Genomic DNA, 20884 nt, shown 5'->3' with positions numbered 1-20884 from the left:
ACTTGAAAATCAAAACACACACCTCTAAATAATGTGCTAGTCAAAGAAGAAGTATCAGAGGAAATTAGGAAATATTTTGAACTGAGAGAAGGAAAATATGCATATCAACATCTGTAGGATACAAGTAAATCAGTGCCTCTAGAGAAATTTATAGCATGAAATACTAACATGAGAAAAGGTCTCCAAACCGTAATCTAAGCTTCCACCTTAAGAAACTAAAGGAAAAGGAAAAGAAAAGGAAAAGGAATGGCTAGCAGAAGGGAGGAGATAATAAAATAAGACCAGAAACCAATGAAATTGAACATAGAACTAAGCCTTTTCAAATTGGACCAGCTCAGAGAAAGACGACAGCAGCCCTGTATTTCAAGAACTGAGAAGAGCGGCAGGGGTTAGTGTTGTTTTATGGGGTGGGATGCGGTTCTGTTCTCATGGTATTTTTCTGTACCCTTTTATTGGCTTAACAAGACATATTGCTTTATGAGTGTTTCCTCCGCCCTCTGCTGGGAACTGGTGGGTTTGCAAATCAGACTGAGCCTGGGATGGAGGAGAGGAAGGTCATCTAGCCTGGACGTGGGACAGGTCCCCTGCTTTCCCCGAGGGAGGGAAGGCCCCTGTGTCTCTGGCTTTGCCTGGCCAGCTGGGCCTTCCTCCGCCCACGGCCAAGTGTGTTCCCCAGGGAGCCCTCAGACCCCAGCACACAGCAGGCCTCCAGCACTCCCTCAGTGACCAAGTGAATGAATAAGGAGATGAGTGGACTGGAAGGAATGGAAATAGAATCCTGGACGTTTCATGAGTATCTGAGTTTAGAAATCACTAAATTCTGATTTCAGAATGTCCTGTGAGGCCATGGAAATGGAGCTGGCCTCAGTGCTCATTGTCTATATTCACCCAATCTTTAAATATGTACTGAATTTGCTCCTGCCCTCTTGTGGGCCCAGAATGGTGCTAGGAACTGGGGGTTCAGTGTTGAATGAAGGAGATAAACATGTCCTCTGTGCACACTGTGACAGGGCCAGGGCAGTGGGGGAGATGGGGTGCTGGCGGTTAGGGGGTGCAGTAGAGGCCCGGCGGGGAAAGCCCTCAGCAGAAGGCCCCAGGCAGCGGGCAGGTGGTGGGAAAACTCAGTCTGTCACAGGAAGGGAGGCCAGTGGGGCTGCGTGGGGATCGGCAGAGCAGAGAGGGCGCAGATAGGCCTTGGGGGCAGTGTACTGGGAGGGAGGAGCCTGGGTTGAATTAGAGTGGCAATGGAAGATGCCCAAGAGTTTCAGCAAGGAGATGACAGCCTGATTTGTGGTTCTGAAAGGTCACTGATGACATGAGGCAAGATGTGCGCCCTCCATGTGTTCCTAGGAAAGAGCGCCCAGGCCAGCCAACGGCCACAGTGTGACTGTAGAGAGGCCATGTCCTCTGTACACTGCGTCCAGGACCAGCGGGCACTACGTTCTCCTCTGCCTGCCCTGGAGGGAGTTGGTGCAGAGTCCTGGTACCTCCCAGGGGTACTCGGGACAGGCACTGCCTTGGGCTCAGCACTTACAGGAAGGGCTGGGAGTCCTTTTCCCTTTTGTTTGTGATGTTTGGAGACACAGTCACACTGCCACCACAGACTGGGGCAAGGAGACGTAGGCTGTATGCAGTTCTCAGAGTCATGGATACTCTCTGTATGTCTCCAAACATTCCATTCCTGTGGTCTCCTGAGCCATGCAGGATGGCAGTGGCACACAGTATCCTCTGGCCAGGCCAGCCCTGTGTACAGAGGCCATCTCCAAGTGCTGCTGGGCCCATAGTGCCTGCATCTCCCCGGGACAGGCTGAGGCCAAGTTGTTACTAGAGGTTCTCAAGGGACATGTTTGCCACACCCCCCTGTGTGCCCAGCACCAACACAGACTGGTGAAGCGGGCACCAGGGAGACACCCATGTGTGTGTAAGTGAGTGAATGTGTGAGTGAATGTGTGGGTGAGTGTGTGGGTGAGTGAATGGGTGAGTGTGTGGGTGAGTGAGAGAGTGTGTGAATGAGTATATAAGTGGGTGAGTGTGCAAATGAGTGTGACTGGATGAGTGAGTGGGTTGGGAGTGAGTGTGTGAATGGGTGAGTGAGCATGCAAGTGTGAATGGGTGAGCGAGTGGGTGGGTGAAGGAATGGAGTGGGCCCTCTGACCTAGCGTGGAAGCCAGGAGCTTGATCAAAATGCTTTCCCTCAAAAGGAGCTCAAAAGGTGATTTTTGCTATCTGATTTTTATTTTTTTAATAACTTCAGTGTCATTATACAGTGTCAAGATGGTTATTTTGTTCGAATTATCTGAGGAAATATTTGGCTCCCTTACTCACTCGTGAATTGAGAGTTGCCTGGTACAATCTCAGGTCGTGGCGGCTGCTTTTTTTTTTTTTTTTAAATTAAATTTTGTATTTGAGGTAACTGTAGGTTCCCATGCAGTTGTAAGAACTAATACAGAGAGATTCCATGCACCCTTTACTCAGTGTCTCCCAGTTGTAACATCTTGCAAAACTACAGTGCGAATTTCACAACCAGGTTGTTGACGCTGATACAGACAAGATACAGAACCTTCCATCTCCACAAGAATCCCCATGCCCTTTCACAGCCACAAGCATTTCCCTCTTGTCCCTACCCCCACCTTCCCCCCAGAAACCAATAGTCTGTCCTCCATTTCTATACTTTTGTCATTTCAAGAATGTTATATATGGAATCATACAGTGTGTAATCTTCGGGGTTTGTTTTTTTTCACTCGGCCAAAATCTGGAGATTCATCTAGGTTGTTGAGTGCATCAGTGATTGTTTTATAGCTGAGTAGTGTTCCATGGGGTGTTCGTTTCCCACTGGGGCTGCACGTGGCAGGGATGTACCAGGACTGTTTAACCAATCGCTGGTTGAAGGTAGTGTTTCCTGTTTAGGGCAGTTACAAATGAAGCCACTCTGAGCATCATGTACGAGTTTCTATGAGGACATAAATTCTCATCTCTCTGGAATAAATGCCAGGCTGCAATCAGTGGTCGTAGGGCAGTTGCATGTTTAGCTTTTTAGGAAGCTACCAAACCGTTTCCCAGAGTGGCTGCACCATTTTGCATTCCTGCCACCAGTGTTTGCGAGATCCAGTTTCTCCTCATTCTCCCAGCATTTGGGATTGTCACTATTTTTATTTTAGCTGTATTTTTACAATTTTATACAATTTTTGATATGTTGTATTTTTATTTTCATTCAGGTTAGTGTATTTTCTTTGTGTTTCCCTAATGGCTCATGATGATGAACGTCTTTTCATGTGCTTGTATGCTGTCTGTACGTCCTCTTTGGTGAAATGTCCATGACTTTTGCCCATTTTATAGTTGGATTGTTTATTTTTTTTACTGTTGAGTTGGTCGTTCTTTATACATCTTAGTAGTTTGTCAGACATGTGGTTTGCAAATGTTTTCTCCCAGTCTAAGTTTGTCTTTTCATCCTCTTAATATGGTTTTTGCAAAACAAAGGTTTTTAATTTTCAAACATCTAATTTCTCAGTTTTCTTTTTGTATATCATGCTTTTAGCGTCAAGTCTGAGAACTCTGCCTTACCCTGGATCCTCAAGATTTTTCCTTTTTTTTTTCTTTTTCTAAAAGTTTTATAACTTTACTGATTTTTGTATCAGGATAATACTAGCTTCATAAAATGAATTAGAAAGTGTTTCTCTTTTCTTCTGTTTTCTGAAGGAAATTATGTAGAATTGGTGTTAATTCTTCTTAAAACTGTTGGTAGAATTCTCTAGTGGAACCATCTGGGTCTGGAGATTTCTTTTTGGGGAGTTTTTAAGTTATGAATTCAATTTCCTTAATAGTTACGTAGGGCTATTCGAATTATCTATTTCAAGTGGGTCAGTGTGGTCATTAGTCTTTCTCAAGGAACGGGTGGGTTTCTCTGAGGGCGTTCATCTGTGTAGAGTTGATCTTGGTATTCCTTCATCATCCCTTAGATGTCTGCAAAGTGCTTGGTGATAACTCCTGTTTCCTTCCTTATACTGATACTTTGTCTTCCTTTTTTGTCAGTCTTGCTAGAAGTTTATCAATTTTATTGATCTTTTCAAAAAATCAGCTCTTTATTTCATTGATTTTCTCTAGTTTTTCTGTTTTCTATTTCAATGATTTCTTTCTTATTTCCCTTCTTCTCTTTGCTTGAATTTATTTTGTTCTTTTTCTAGATTCTAAAAAGGAGAACTTAGATTATTTATTTGAGACTTTTTCTCTTTTCTAATGTATATATTTTGTGCTATATATTTCCCTCTAGGCACTGCTTTAGTTGTGTCCCACAATTTTTGATATGTTGTATTTTTATTTTCATTCAGGTCAGTGTATTTTTTTTGTAATCCTTGAGAGTTCCTCTTTGACCCAAGGACTATTTAGGTGGGTGTTGTTTTAGTTTCCAAGTGCTTGGAGATTTTCCTGTTATCGTTCTGTGATTGATTTCTAGTTTGATTCAGTTGTGACCAGAGAACACACTATATGATTTCGATTCTTCTAAACCTGTTGAGGTTTGTTTTATGGCCCAGGATATGGTCTGTATTGGCCTGCATTCTGTGGCCATGTGTGTTCTGCTGTTGCTGGCTGGAGCGTGCTGTTGTTGTTGATGGGTCCTGTGGCTGGGGATGGTGTGAGTTCTGCTATCTCCCTGCCCCACCCTCCACCTGTCCCTGGGCATATGCTCATGAGTCTCCCGTCCCTCATGAAAGGAGGCACAGCCCCCACTTCCTCACCCTGTCACATCCCCAAATATGCACCCCCCCAGCTCACTGCCTCCTCCCGATTTCTTTCACAAAGGAGAAGAGCAGGCCCTGAGTGCCAGGTCACTGAGTCGTGTGGTTGTTGGTTCCTGTTACTGGCAGCCTACCAGAGTTCCTAATGGATAGGGTGGGGAAAGAGTTGGGGTTGAAATTAGGACCAGTGGTTCCCAAATGTGGCTTCACTCAAGAGGAATCTGGAGAACCTTAAAATGCAGCTTCCAGTGCCACTCAGATCTGCTGGATCAGCCTCCGAGGGCCAGTGCCTGCTGTCCAGGTGACTCCAATGCTGAGGGCTCCCTAATCTGTCACCACAGGACAGCCAGGTGAGTGCTGGGCCACCAGGTGAACACTGGGGTACAAGGTGGGGAGGGCCTCCTTTCCCAGACTCGGTTCTTGCAGCTGCACCGCCCCACCCTCCTGGGACAGGATGACCTGCATCACTGCTGCCCTGTGGGCAGTTCTGGGAGGCAAAGATAAGAGTCCTCTCAGAACTTCCCCTAGATGCCCTCATAGTCCCGAAGCGCTGCCGCCTGAGGACTTGTGACCAGCTCCTGGACGGCTCCACGCTGGGGAGGGGTCTCCCACATGAGCCCTGCTCTGTGGGCCGAGGCCCTCCTGTCTGTTCCTCTGGCTCATGTATCGCCTGTCACTGGTTCCATATGATTTCTTGACAGGCTCGTCCCTCCCTCGGGAAGAAAGGGGCTCTCTTTATCTGTCTTTGTAGGACAGCACAGTGCCTGGAGCTTAGTAATTGCCAAGGAAATATTTGTTGAATTAACAAAGTTATTAATTACCAATTACCCACGAGGCGAATTTCAGTCTGCTTCTTGCGTTTATGTGTTCCTGAGGAAGGAGCTGAGGCAGGAGCGCCGCGCTGGCACTGGCTCTGGTCTCTGACCCCCGTGCCACAGCGGGCAGGCTGTGGGGCTCCACAGCGCGGTCTCTCAGGAGGGTCCGTCAGCAGGTGTTCTCAGGCTCTTGCCTGCTGCGAGAGCATGCTCAGCGGCAGAACGTTCCTGTGCAGGGTCTCGGTATTCAGCCTCACGTGTGACTTCACCCTCCGGCTCCCCACTGAAGGCAGCAGCAGCAGTTTACATAGAACTGCCATTGAAGCCGACTTCTTAAATCCATCATTAGGTTTAAATGAAATTTAAATGAATGGATTTTACACACTTGGACAGAATCTATGCATGGGATGATTATAAAATTTGCACTTCACATAGGCCTTACATGTTTGCTTCCTGAATGTACCTTCCTGGGTCCGCTCCGTCTTTGGAGACAAAGAGCGGTGGCAGGTGGGGGGCAGAGTGCAGGCAGGAAAGCGCAGAGGGGCTGCGGGGCCGCAGAGTGGAGAGAGGAGCCACCCCTATCAGGTGCAAGCCCCTTAGGGCTGCCAGCGACAGCAGCACTGATACCAACGCCCTCTGTCTGTTTTCCTTTGACTAGAGAAGAATCATTAAGTCACATAAAGCTTGGGCTATCTTTGGAAATTGTAAGGACTTTCCTCGTGGTCCACCACCCTCCTGTTGCCTCGCTTGTGAAGAGGTAGCCCAGATCTGAATGTGGGAGTCTGAGTGTCTGGCTGCCCGGCAGGCCTCGCTCGGAGGGGATCCTCCAGTTTCAGACTGGAGCTAAGGAGCAGAAAATCTGGTTGTTATTTTAGGCAGACTCAGCAGTACCAACAGTCAATGTGGCAAATGTGGGGACTCCATCTGCTCACCCAGTGTCATGTCAACCCCCTCCCTCTTAATTTCCCAGTGCCCCACAGCCATCTTTTCCCTCCCTCCTTCCAAACCCTACTCTTGGGAAAGGGTTTGCAGTGGTGTCGACAGAGCTGGTTCTCTTTCGCTCATTTTGTGGTTTTGAACAATCTGTATCTTAGTCTCCCCACCACAGGGCATGTGGTAGGACTTTGAAACAGCTACAAATACGTGTTGCTGTAAGTGCTCCTCAGTCTTGGGTGTACACCCATCTGTGGCAGTAGTGTCCTTGAGGGAAGAACATTTAAGTACATGGAAGTTTCATCTAGACACAGGGGATTACAATCTCATAAAACCCACCTCCATTCCCGCAAATTCTCTCCAACCTGGCGTTAGCGGGCAAATGCCTTTGAAAACCAGGGGGAGCTCTTACAAGTCAGTGTATCACATGGAGGCTATTACTGCCCTCCCTGGGGGTTAAGACCACCTCCAACTATTGGATCCCTTGCTCTGGAAACACTCAACACAGAGCACTGGGGCCCCGTGCCGAGTCTGGGCCACATGACCCGGCCTCTCTGACCTCGGTGCACGGCCCACACCAGAGCAGCCAAGTCCTTCCTGAGGACGTTGCAGATGGGAACTGAATGTGGCCCTGCCCAGTGGTGGGAGACACAGGATACGGGCGTCAGGGGCTATTGCAGTGGCCACTTCCCCAGGCTTTCTCCACAGGAGAGAACGGACAAATGGAGACGTGGGGAGAGAACACACTGAGGGGCTCCCATCCCCAGTTCTTGTTCCTACAGCCCAGCTGCACCCGACACCTTCCCTTACTTTGAGTTTCAGGTTTTCCCTCAGCAATGTGAGGTGACTTATATCTGTTCAACAGAGTAGTGAACAAAGTACTTTGAAAAGGATTTCTGTCTCCCATGCACTTGGAAACCAGGTCGTTTTCAGATTTGGATATTTCATTACAGAGCAAACTGAATTGAGTAGGGCCCTGTTTCTGCCATTGCACCCCAGCATGTGCCAGCCCACAGGACTGGAAAGAGAGCAGCAGGACTTGAAGACGTGACTCAGCCTTCAGGTTTGTGTGAGACAGCACTTCGGTCTCCTTCATTCTCGGTTTGTGAGAGCACTGGCTGTGTGGGTCCTGGGAGTCCAAGTCTAACCAAGGACTGCAGAGTATTCGCTCTGTGATCCACAGAGAAAGAGCTCTTGTCAAAGTCACCGGTGGCCTGTGCTCTCCCAGCTCTGTTCACTTCCTTGACCTAGACTCAGAGACAACAACCATTCTACAAATGGGGCACATAGACATTGAAACTGTTATCATAACTGAAAAACGTATGTTCAAGAAGCAAGAGGAAAGATCGAGCATGTTAAGTAGAGACATGGAAGATACAAAAAAAGACCCTGCTCAGATTTCTAGAGATGAAAATGACAATGTCTGAGATGAAAAACATACCGAATGAGATTAACCACAGATTGGGCATTGCAGAATAACAGATTGGTAAACTAAAAGACAGAAATAGAAACCATCAAAATGAAACACAAAGATAAAAGGCAGAAAAAAATGAACAGGGCATCAGTGAACTGTGACACAACTTCAAGGAGCCAATAGATGTGTGTTTGGAGGCCCTGAAAGTGGGGGAGTGGCAGGGCCAGAAAATAAATTTGAAAAAAACAATGCCCACAATTGTCCAAATGTGATGAAAATTCTAAGGCCACAGATCCAAGAAGCTCAGTGAAGCCCTAAGCACAAAAAACATGAAGGCAGCTACAAGGCACATCATAGTTAAATTGCTCAAAACCACTGATTAAGAGAAAAAACCTTGAAGTATGCTAGGCAAGAAGACACACTGCAGATAGAGGAGCAAAGATGGGAATGCGGCAGACTTCTCTTTGGAGACAGTGCTCATGAGTGGTGAGGGGCGGCATCTCTCCAGGACTGAAAGAAAAACTCTGTTGGCCTGGAATTCTAGGCCAGGCGAAATAGCCTTCAAGACTGAAGGTGAGGGGCCAGCCTGGTGGCGCAAGCGGTTAAGTGCACACGCTCCGCTGCAGCAGCCCGGGGTTCGCTGGTTTGGATCCGGGCGCGCACCGACATGCTGCTTTGCAAGCCATGCTGTGGCGGCATCCCATATAAAGTGGAGGAAGATGGGCATGGATGTTAGCACAGGGCCAGTCTTCCTCAGCAAAAAAAAAAAAAAAAAGACAAGGTGAAATAAAGACTTTTCAGACATACAAAAGCTGAGAGAATTCATCACCAGCAGACCCGCACAACAAAAAATATGGGAAATTCTTGGGCCGGCCCCGTGGCTTAGTGGTTAAGTGCGTGTGCTCTGCTACTGGCGGCCCGGGTTCGGATCCCGGCCATGCACCGACGCACTGCTTGTCAGGCCATGCTGAGGCTGCGTCCCACATACAACAACTAGAAGGATGTGCAACTATGATTGAACCCGGCCACGCACCAACGCACTGCTTGTCAGGCCATGCTGAGGCCACGTCCCACATACAGCAACTAGAAGGATGTGCAACTATGACGTACAACTATCTACTGGGGCTTTGGGGAAAAAAAATAAAAAATAAAAATAAATAAATAAATAAATAAATAAATAAAAATATGAGAAATTCTTCAGGTGGAAGAAAAATGATGTAGGTAGAAATCTGAATCTACACAAAGGAATGAAGAGCTACATGGGTAAGTATAAAAGACATTTTTTTCTTATTTATCTAAATCCCTTTAAAAATAATTGACTGTTTAAATTAAAAATAATAATGTACTGTTGGGTTTATAACATAGGTAGAACTAAAACGTATACAATGGTAGCGCAGAGGCCGAGAGGAGGGCTGGAGGCACACTGCTGTCAGTCCTCATGCTCCCTGAGAAGAGGCTTGAGATGACTGCACGGTGTGCTGGAGTGAGTTACAGGTGTGCACCTAAACTCTGACGCCACCACTGCGACACCAAGACAGAGAGTCATGACTAATAAGTAAACAAAGGAGATAAAGTGGAGGCATACTGTGTAGGCAGTTAACCCAAAAGATGGCAGACAAAAAACAATAGGAATGGGGGAACACAGAACAGATGCTAAAGATAGAAAACAAATAGGGATGATAGACTTAAACTCAGCTCTGTCAACAATCACTGTAAATGGTCTAAACACCCCCAATTAAAAGGCAGAGATTGTCAAGTAAAATAAAAAAGCAAGTTCCAACTGTATGCTGCCTTCAAGAAACTCACTTGAAATGTAAGGACACAAATAAGACAAAAATAAAAGATGGAAGAAGATACACCATGCTAACACTAATCAAAAGAAAGCTGGGGTAGCTATATGAATAACAAAGTAAATTTCAGAGCCAAGAATACTACCAGAGATAAAGAATGATCTTTCGTAGTGATAAAGGGGTCAATTCATCAACAGAACATAACAATGCTAAATGTTATGATGCTAATAATGGAGCTTAAAAATACATGAAGCAAAAAATGATAGAACTGCAACAGACAAATCCACAATTATAGTCAGAGATTTCAACATCCCTCTCTCAATGTTTGATAGAATAAGTAGACAGAAAATCATAAGACTATAGAAGACTTGAACAGTATTACCGACCAACTTGCTCTAATTGATATTTGTAGAACATTCCACCCAATAGCACAAGAATGCACATTTACCAAGACAGACCATATTCTTGTCCATAAGCAAGTCCTAATAAATTTAAAATATCTAAAGTATTACCGAATATGTTCTCTAATCATAATGGAATTAGATTAGAGGTCAAAAAAAGAAAGATATCTAGAAAATCTCCAAAGATTTGAAAACTCAATAACACACTTCAAAATATTTCATGGGTTAAAAAAGAAATCAAAAGGGAAATTTGAAAGTATTTTGAAATGAGTGAAAAAAAAGCACAAATATCAAAATTTGTGAGATGCAGCTAAAGCCATATGTAGAGAGAAATTTATAGACCTAAACATCTATACTGGGCAAGAAATAAGGTTTTAAATCTATGCCATCAGATTCTTCCTTAGGAAACTAGAAAAAGACAAATAAATTAAATCCTGCATCTCCAAGGTTTGGGCCAGAGCAGTTGTATGGCAGGAGAGCTGAGACAGACAGACGCCTGGGAAGACTGGGGTAGGTCAAGAACTTCACTGGTCGCACATGTCCAATGTGGGTATCTGTTGGAAATCGAGGTGGCTGTGGGAATCTGGTGCAGGGCACGTTCTGACTGAGGCACATCTGTGGATGGTGTCGGCACAAAGCAGCATTTAAACCACAGACTGGATGGGCTTCCCCTGGTGAGTGTAGACAGGCGAGAAGGGGGAGCCCTATAGGGGTTGATGCCTGGTTCTCCTCTCCCTCCCATTAAATGAATTAAAATATATTAAATCCCTCTCTCTAAAGAGAATAGAAGGAGGGGTCCTGCTGGCAAGAGAGATCTGCCAGTCTCTGGAACATCAAGTGTAGGGGAGGAGTGAGTCACAGAAAGAGGTTTTTTCCTGATGAATTGGCCATCTGACTTGCTTTGGGGTGACTCAGACAGGAGTCCAGCTGCTGCTTCCTACTGAATACCCCAAGTGCTCCTGTGCATTCCCTGATAGCCCACAAAGCTGCCCGGTGGACTCTGCTGCAGGGGCGGTCCCTGAGGAGGGAGCAAGGCCCAGGCACTCTCAGGAGTTGCCTCTGATGGGCAGGTGTCCCAGGGCCTGGTGGGGACAGCCAGAGGATGGCCTCGTGCCTGCTGGAGGTCCACGATCCTGGGAGAGATGCCTGTCTGCCACTGGCACAGGGTGGATTCTTCAGGGTCAAGGGTACCGAGTCACAGGTGACCTTAACCAAGACTGCTCCTTGTTCTCACCAGTCTACAGAGGGCACTGTGACGCTCGCTCTTGGCCGCGTGATGAAGGCAGGCCGCGTGATGAAGGCAGGCCGCGTGATGAAGGCAGGCACTGGCCTGTGCAGCAGCTCACTGGCCTGCGTGACTGATGGCAGTCGACAGCCTGGAGCCTGAGGCACCCCTGGCACTCGCTGACCCACTTTCTCCACTGTGGGCTGGAAACATTTACATAACAGATGGCTGCAGGGCCCTGCTGTCCCCCTGACACAGGAGGAGATGTTCCTAATTAAAAAGGAGGCGCAGCACCCCAGCCTGGCCACCACGTGATCCTGTTCATTGGTGCTGATAACTCGCCCTTAGCATATACTCGAATCTTTAAAAAGGGCTTTACAGGGCTTGCTGCAGGGAGTCTGTGTAGGAAGGAGCAGTGTTTACTTGGTGCCATACCATCATTTGAGCTAGATCGACTCCTTGCCTTTCTGGGCTCTTTCTTCCTGAGTGCCCTCCTTAGAAGCAAACCTCTGACATGTTCATCAACACTGCACCGTTCAGCAGAACTCTCTGCGGTGGTGGCAATGCAGCCACCAGACACTTGAGTCTGTTTATTCAACGCTTAAAATGTGGCCAGTGAATTTTTTCTTTTAAATATAAATAGCCACATAAATAGCTCTCCAAGTGGCTAGTGGCTACCGTATAGGACAATGAAGTCAGAGAACGTTAATATGTAAGGATGACTCTTAAAAATTCTCTTTGCTATGTATTATACCTTCATGTTAAATCCTTGTTATTCAAAAGTGTCATTTTATCACAAAGGGTCAGTGTCCAGACACCCCTTTGTGAGGGGCGGGGGGTGCACACGCAGGTTTCGCAGGACTTGTGTTCCTGAAGGGTTTAGGCAGCCAGCAGGTGGTGTGACACTTTCATTAGCGAGGGACTAAGTGTGGGGTTGTGTGTGTGGAGCTCTCGCAGGCCTGGCGTTTGGTTCCTCTCGGGGCTCCACAGCCTCCTTTCATGGGCCCAGCAGCTCCGCCCACTCAGGTGTACACCTGGGCAGGTGCCCACACTCCTGGAGGCCCGTGGCGCTCTCAATCCGTCAGGGTTGGCCCGGGGCCCCTCCTGGGCCTCTCATGGGACCCTTGGGCCCCAGACCTGTACCAGGTTATCAGGAATCTTCCTCAGCCAGGCCTTCCTTCCCTTTCTGGCCACCAGGCGGCACCCTGCTGTCAAAACCCTGTGGCCACCACTCCACTGCCCTCCAAGACTGGCGGATCCCCCGCTCCCATGGGGGCCACTCATGCCCATGTCCCATCCTGCCCTCATTTCCTCCTTCTCTCTGCCCTCCCCATGGGACCCTCACACACCCCACGATGTCCCTGCACTCCACGCACCCAGGCAGGAGGCTCTCCAGCTCCCATTGGTGCACCGCACTGACACAGGCACGGAGACTGCCTGCTCGAACTCCGAGAAAGGCTACCCAAACGCTCCACTCCCTTATGACCCCTGTTACCCTCAGTTACACCTCCAGGCCTAGAGTCAGGTTCTGGTGTACCCCAGGCCCTGCTCCCACTGTCTGGAGCCTGCCCATGCCTGCAGTTCCCTTGGATCTCCTGGTCTGTTCTGAGAGTCCCCTCCTGAATCTACACCCCCGGCCTCACCTGACCTTCGCATTTAATCCTCACTGGTGCCTGTCTCATGCGGCCACTCCATACACCGCAGTGGTGGTGACCTGTCACTCAAGATCCAGCCCAAAGGAGGACCTTGATGCTCCCCAAGAAGGGGCTGTGGCCCTGGGGAAACCCTGTGCAGGCCTGGGGGGGGGGGGTCTGTCCTCCGCTCGTTCAGACCCATGTCACCAGCGCGCATGGCAGCCCTGTGCTTTTCCCACGAGCACTTCAGGTTGACTGCCTGTTTGCTCCCTGCCTGTAAATCATAAAACGGATCCCTAACTGCCTGGGAGGCTAAGCGCTGGGCCGACTGTTACAGAAATCATACAGTAAACATAAACCAGTGATACGGGTATGGAAAGCATTTTCTGAAACCTTTATAAAGGGGGATGCTCGGCTATTTGGCAGTTCATTTAATAGAGACTAAATCCACTTAATGAGGATTAGCAAGGAATCTTGACTGTCATTGAAAGGGGAATGTCACTGCCTGCCCTTTCCTGGCTTTTTAAGGGAGAAAGGAGTCCCAGCTGGAGGGGGGGTCCTGGCAGCAATGTGATGGGAAATGGGCAGAACTCATGTAATAGTGGAGCAGACACTCACCGGATGCACACTCAGGACCCCAGGGCTTACCGGGGAACCCCTCTCCCTCTCCAGCTGCTGAGAGAGCTCTTCCTGTTTCCCTTGTTACAGAGGCGGAAACTGAGGCCTGAGGGCTTGGTGACCTGGCTGAGGGTCACTCGGTTAGTCAGCAGTGGGGCCCCAAGGCCTGTCCCCCCACGCCGTGTTCCCCTAGCGTGTACAGGTCGTGAAGGTCACACCACTGGGAGTCCCGGGCGCTCCTTCCTCTTGCCTACAGGGGGTCCCTGGGAAGCCTTTGCCTCCTGAAGCCTCCGCCTTGCCGGCAGCAGTGGTGGAGGCAGCACCCCTGCTCCCCACCCTCCGCAGGCGAAGATCCCTGTGGTACAGGACATCCTCCACGTGGGCATTGGCTGTTGAGGTTGTTCTCAGTTAGCAGCAGCTGTGCTTTCTCTTTCCAGGTGACACCATCTGGGCCCCATCTGTCCTTCCTCACGGCACCCTTGGCACCTTAAGCCACTACCCCCAGCCGCATTTTGGGAGAAAGATGGAGTCCAAGGTCTCAGAAGGTGGCCTGAACGTGACCCTGACAATCCGCCTGCTGATGCATGGAAAGGTACAGAAGTGCAAGGCCACTGCCTTGTCACTCTCCTCGTAAAGAAAGAGTCAGACCAGCTGGGAGGAGAGGGAGGGCATGCCCAGGCCGGGTCTTTATTTTATATTATGCTGTTTAAAATTGTAAGCAATCTCAAACTGACAAAGCAGCTGCAGTACAGTCCAAATTAGGCTTCTCCTGGAACCGTTGGAGACTAAGTTGCCACCTGATGCCTATCCGTGAATACTGTAGTGTGTATTTTCTGCACACGAGGGCGTTCTCCTCCACACCCTCAGCACACCCATCAGGATGCCAACACTGATAGGTTCTGGCTACTTTTCCTCGGACCCCACTCAAGCCCACCAGCCGTCCCGATGCTACCCTTCATGACGGGATTCTCCCCAGTCCTGCCTTTCCCTTTGGAAAGTTTCCAGTCAGTTCTTTCGTAGAATGTCCCTCACTTTGGCTTTTTCTGATGTTTTCTCGTCATTGGCAGGAATGTCACAAAACCTTTCCTCTCTGGTGGCCCAGATCTTAGGGTGTCCCATTATTGATCACTTGGTTGGGGGTACCTGCCAGGCTTCTCCACCTAGACCTGCTCTGCTTCCACTGTTATGAAAAAGGCCTTGCTGGGGGATACTTAGACACCATGTAAATGTCCCGTTTGTCATCAGACTTGGAATGCATTCATTCATCCACTCATTCATCCATGTCTTCATGGACTCATGGTTTGCTATTTTATTCATATTATTCCCCATTGTTTTGATGCTGATATTGTTCCTGACTTGACCAGTGGGACCCCCTCTGTGCTTGCTCCTGTGTCCTTTTGACGTGATCCATCCTTCTTACAGCACTACCTTACTTTCTGGCACGAAACACCGCTCATGGCTCATCTTGTACTTTCCCTGCCCCAGTCCTGGAACCAGCTATTCCTCCAAAGAACTCTGACGCCTTTGAGAGGAGGATGGTGTTAGAAGCCCAGATCAGGGCACATGGGATGCTCATCACTCTTGGGCTGTTGTGGGTCCCAGACAGAGTTGGGGAATATATGTATCTATGTGTTTATGTATATAGGTGTGTGTATGTATGTATAATCACACACATGTGTATACACACATTTGCGTAATATTTATTTCCATATTTATCTCTATATATTGGGCCCCATGAGTTCACGCTCTCAATTCCAGTCCAACAGCACAGGGTTTGTTCTGGCTTCTCCATCTGTCCTGTGTTTGTGCCATGAGAAACCCGACTCCCAGTATCTGCATGGTCTCCTGCCAGGGGGCTGGCAGAGGCTCTGGCCTAGTGCCTGAGGTACTGCTCATCCTAGATTTCCAGAAGATATGCCCTTATCCTGTGTGTGGGGGCAGGGAGGAGGGTGTCACAGCCAGAGCATCCCTTTCTGTGTTGGTGAGATGATGACCAGCCTTTCATTCTCCAAACTGGGTGACGTGGTCAAGGTTGTGTGTACCACAAGAGGGCAGTCTGGGTGTGCACTGCAGAGGGCAGTCTGAGAGGTCACTTATACGGCCCCCACCTCCAGCAGCTGCCACAACAAGCACCAAACACTGCCCATGGGAGATGAGGTGCCCTGACTGCCAAAGGGGTCACTGCCTCATGCCCAGCTACTCTTTGCTGCCCCGTTCCCTGCCACACACGCCCTCCCCATGGCCTAGCGCAATTTAAGGCGTTCACCAGGAACATTGTAATTGCTGAGGACTTTGTTGTAATTAGGAAAATGAGTTTGATTTTGAAAGATATTGTTCTCTCTGGCTAGAAGCAGGGAGCCCTGTCCCTGTGAGATGCTTGGTAGCGCCTTGTGGGTCTGTCACAGGCAGGGAGGGGCTGTGACTGACGAGCAGGCCTGGCCGGGAAGTCCAAACCATCACGGGTTTCAGGCTTTAGAACCATGGCAGCGTGTTCAAGTGTGCCTTCTAATGTTCTACGTTTTTAAAAACGTCAAATAGCGATAGCAATGCTAAATTTTCTTTACATCACAAAATCGAGGGAGATTTTATTTTTCATCTTTTTCTTGCAGGGTTTCCTTAAGGCCTTAAGTGCATAGGTGATGCCTCCCAACTTATTTATCTGGAAAGCGGCTGGCCATTCTCCTTCTGCTCATCTGTCTGTCAGAGGCAGGGCCTGGATCTGGCCTTGGTCAGATGGGCACAGAGGAACCCTTGGTCTCAGGGCCTCTGTACAAGTAGCCTGCCTGTGCACTCCCTCCTGACTGTCTAAATCTCCTTCCTCACTCGTAATGGATGGGTTTCGCAGTGTCTGTCACAGGTTTTTTTCTCTTTCTGCTCTATGACGTCATCTTTCTGTGATTTTTTTCTACAGGAAGTTGGAAGCATCATCGGGAAGGTAATTACAGAGTGAACTCCCTGCCTCTATCGAGTCTCTGTAAGGGGATGACGAGGACCGCTGGCACCCCTGTGCTGGGTGGTGTGCACGTGCAGTGAGGATTCCCAGGGAATCCTGCCATCTCCTTGCCTCCAAGCTGCACCACCTTGAGGCTGGTCCCAGAGCATCGTGTTCACCAGCTCTGTGGGAGCACGGGAGGTGTTCCCCCGCAGCCCCGCCCTGGGAAGGCCCCAGCTGATGACCTCGGAAGTCTCGCCCCCACTGCCCTGGTGGTCAGTCCCTCTTCCCGGGTTTGAGAGCCCAGTAAGAGTTCTTTCACTTGCATTCTTCAGAGTAGTCTCCCACCTATGGCCAATGAGTGGCAGTGAGTCTCTTCATATTTACTTTCTAAATAAAAGAAATGTTCCTATGGGGAAAAGTAAGCTCCAATTTGAACCCTGTGCCTGTGAGAGAGGCCAGGGCTGAGGGCTACTGTCCCTGTCTGGTCACGTTTTAACTATTTCTGGGTTCCCTGGTGTCCCGAGTGGTCCCTGTAAAGTAGGGGCACCACCAGTGCTCAAAGTCCAGCTCTTTCTCACAACTGCCTCGGGGGGCAGCCTTGGGGAGTCATGGGCCATGGGCCTTGTCCCCGCTTTGCCTGTGATAAAAGTGGGGGTTGGCTGTGAACCTGTGTGCAGACCCATCCCCACACCGTGGAGCAGGTTCCCTGGCAATGTGGGGTGCCGAGTCAGGTCCCCGGGTCCAAGCCTGCCCACCGTGTGCCCCTGGGCCAGCTCCTCGGTGTCCTCCTCTGTGAGGCTCACCTGCAAGGCTGTGGTGAAGGCTGAACAAGTCACGGCGTGTGTCCAGCTCTCAGCGGCGCCTGGTACGGAGTCTGGCCTTCTGAGGGGCTGCTGCTTAATCACCTCCGGGGTGTACTGGGGCGCACAAGGCAGGCGGCTCCCAACACCGCACGCTGTCGTGCCAAACCTTCTGCGCGCCTGTAGTGGAAGCCCTGAGTGATTCCTTTCACTTGTTGTCTAATCTTTGTTCCAGAAAGGAGAAACTGTGAAAAAGATGCGTGAAGAGGTGAGTTGGCTTGCTCTCAACAGCATCCTATTTCTGGGTGGGTGGGAGATGCAAGGCCGGGAGGGCCTTTAGTGGCTCTGCACCCAGACCAGCTGGGAACCTGCTGTGTGCGCAGGGATGTCGGGGAGTGCTACCTGCTGCAGTCACCTCACTGAACAGGGGGCACACAGCAGGGGGAGGCCCCTACCTCTGACACACACACCCCAGCGGTTCAGGCACCTCTGTTTCCCCGGCGAGCAGCCGTGGATGTGGCGCCTCCTTACTGATCAGTTGGATCCTTTCTGCTGATTAAAATTGCACTATAAAGGACAGCGCTGGAAAGAATTTTACTATTTAGTATTGAGGTTTGCCCATCAGGCACCAACCAGATACGTTGGCATCAGTTGTTGTTAGTAGGCCTGGAGAACCCGGCCCATTACCGGCCCTGCTGCTTTAATCTAGTTTCTGGGTTTGCTCACCTCCCTTCTAGAGCGGTGCGAGGATCAACATCTCAGAAGGAAACTGCCCAGAAAGAATCGTGACCATCACAGGCCCAACGGATGCCATCTTCAAGGCCTTTGCCATGATTGCCTACAAGTTTGAAGAGGTGAGATGCACCCACTCAAGACCCCTGTGGGCAGACGGAGGGCAGGGCCTGGTCCCAGCCAGTTCTCCAGCCCCTCTTCCCCTCTTCCCCACATCCCCTGCTTCTGGACAAGGGCACAGCCCTGCCCACCCAGGACTCCTTACCCGGCCACCAGGACCTGTTTTGGCTCCTCTCATCTCCTCTGCCTCCCAGGGACTCTCCCCACTCCAGTCCACCTGGTGACAGGCCAACGTCCCTCCTCCTCCTAAGACCAGCGTTGCACATGCCCACCTCACTCACGTTTCCTTGAGCCCTGCCCCCAGAGCACGGAGCCCTCGGGAAGCCCTGGCTGGCACGTCTGGGCCCCAGCCTTCTCCACAGCAGCTCACCCCTGGTTGTGTAGCTTGGCTTAGATGTGGATGGATAAAGGGAGACACAGACATGTTAACTCTCATGCTGGCACATATAAATATGTGTATATTAATGTGCTATGACATTTTTGTGTACTTCTGTCAGTGAGTCAAATCTTAAGGTTTTTAAGTGTTTCCAATTTTTTTGAAATTACCAGAAGTTATTTAGAGATGATTTACTGTTTTTATTCAGAGGGTGATCAAGCTGGGGAATAAATTTTTCGGTCAAAAATGTGTCACTTTGTCTGTCCAAACCCCTCCGTGCCCCTCCAGGCCTTAAGGACAAAGGTCAAACTCTGAGCCTGGGCACCCTGTGGATCTGTGCCCTGCCCCGTCCCAGGGCAGCACTGCAGCCACTCTGACGTTCACGTCTGTGCATGGTCAGCGTGTGCAGGTTCCCCACTGCCCATCCAGCCGCCATCTCCTTGTCCTCCTAAGCCTGAATTGGCCTTCAAGCCTCTGCAACCAGCCCAGCCCATCCACTGTGTCCTTTCTCTGTGCACACTCAGCCGTTTGCAGCTGTGTGTTCGCCTCCATCTAGGAGCATGTGCGTTTCCACACTTGTCTTCCTCCCCCGTTGACTGTGAGCCTTTCAGGACGGGGACCTCACCATTGGTGCTGAAACCTGTGCCTGCCGCCACTCGGGCTCACAAAGAGCCTCTTTGAGCATGTTCCAAATGCTCTTTCACAGAGCCTCAGATTTGCACTCACTGATGTTTAAACAGCATCATGTATCGGCCAATGTGTCTTCATGTCTCCCTCTCCAGGACATCATTAACTCCATGAGCAACAGCCCTGCCACCAGCAAGCCCCCAGTGACACTGAGGTTGGTGGTCCCCGCCAGCCAGTGCGGGTCCCTGATTGGCAAAGGCGGCTCCAAGATCAAGGAAATCAGGGAGGTAACAGAACCTTCCCCAGCCCAATGGGTGCCAAGCTGCTGGGTAGGTAAGGACTCTCCCTGGGGGAGGCACTGCCACCCTCAGCAGAGTGTCAGCCCCTGTCACTGCAGACCCTGCTGGCATGGAGTGTACAAGAAAGAAGAGAACAATCCAAAAAGCAAGAGTGGAACATGGGAAACCCTGCAGCATGTGCGGACCCCCTCGCAGGCCTCGTGCAGAGGTGCCGGGCACTGCAAGAGGGAGGGGCACGTGCCCGACCCAGGACGGTTAGGGGCCTCGTGCGATGGGGTGGGCTGTAGCACTCCACCACCCAGTCACATGGCTCGAGGGCACAGAGGCCCTGCGCAGTGGGGCTGTGGTCTCTGCCCCAGTGAGGGGCCTCCTCCAACTGTTAGGCCCAGTTTCCTGGGAGAATACTCAGGCACCCCAGCTGGGATAGAGTTTGCATGAGGTTCAGACTTTATATCTACGTGTTCATCTATTCCAAGGAAAGCCCTAATCCTTCCCTCTCCCAGAAGGAAGGTGGCCGCCTAGTCTTGATTCCTGCAAGGAAAGACAGCCATAAAGTTTAGGCCCATCTAGAATCCATCTTTCTCTGTGACCTAATACTCTACAAAGGAGATAGAATTTCACATAATTGAAAAAAGTGACTGTATTTTAGCCTCTGTCTCTTGCAAACGCCCCTCTGCAGGTTAAAATGCTTCCTGTCCAACATCACTCGCCCTCACCAGGTTCATGCTGGGCAGTCGTGGGCTGAGACAGACAAGACCTGCCCACAGGGGCTCCTGAGGGAATGTGCAGCAGGCTGGGGCACCCAGGCGGGCATGGAGGGGGTGACATGGGGGGTGGGTTTCCCAAGGTGCACTGTGCCCTCGACGCACACCCTCTCAAGAGTCCAGGAAGCGCTGCTCCAGTGCACATTGTTGCCCCTCCCTCTGTCATGCCCCTTCCAACATCTGGTTTCTCCAGTCCACAGGTGCCCAGGTCCAGGTGGCTGGGGACATGCTGCCCAACTCCACAGAGCGGGCGGTGACCATCTCAGGGACCCCTGACGCCATCATCCAGTGTGTCAAGCAGATCTGTGTGGTCATGCTGGAGGTACAGTCTGTCTGTGCATCCGGGGGTCATCGCCGGCCTACCCCTCACTCCACGTTGGCTGTGGCTTCTTAGTGTCGGTGACGGCAAAGGCTTTCCCACCTTGGGGACACAGGATTCACATGGTCAGGGCCATATGGGGGCTGGGTGTCAGGAATGTGACCTGGGTCCCTGACCCAGGCCCAAGGCAACCTGAATGAGAGCTGTGCTGGGTGTGCAGGTGCCGTGGGAAGGGCAGCCCCTGGCACCCGCCACCTTGGATGGGTCCATCGTCTTCACTGGGGAGTCGAGGAGAGAATATGTGGGGAGGCACGTACTCCTCCCCTCATTTCTGGAATTGGGTGAAGAG

The 20884-nt window shown here is 50.1% G+C and overlaps 1 protein-coding gene across 22 annotated transcripts in view; it reads left to right on the top strand.

Moving 5' to 3' along the window:
- PCBP3 (poly(rC) binding protein 3) overlaps positions 1-20884 on the top strand; it is a 265412-nt gene that overhangs the window by 211835 nt on the left and 32693 nt on the right. For 14 of the 22 annotated variants that reach the window (XM_087417909.1, XM_087417919.1, XM_087417921.1 and 11 more), the window contains 6 exons: positions 14001-14155; positions 16475-16498; positions 17534-17566; positions 18036-18152; positions 19309-19482; positions 20410-20538. In XM_087417909.1, the coding sequence (XP_087274035.1) occupies positions 14001-14155; positions 16475-16498; positions 17534-17566; positions 18036-18152; positions 19309-19482; positions 20410-20538 (632 nt within the window). Of the gene's footprint in view, positions 1-14000; positions 14156-16474; positions 16499-17533; positions 17567-18035; positions 18153-19308; positions 19483-20409; positions 20539-20884 lie in introns of those variants that run through there. The other 8 variants (XM_087417905.1, XM_087417901.1, XM_087417918.1 and 5 more) reach the window with 1 other exon arrangement.

This window comes from Ceratotherium simum, chromosome 27, assembly GCF_057802395.1.
Source record: "Ceratotherium simum simum isolate JZ-2026a chromosome 27, ASM5780239v1, whole genome shotgun sequence".
NCBI lineage: Eukaryota > Metazoa > Chordata > Mammalia > Perissodactyla > Rhinocerotidae > Ceratotherium > Ceratotherium simum.
The sequence above is the reverse complement of the archived record's forward strand: the minus strand, read 5'-3'. Positions and strand labels throughout refer to the sequence as shown.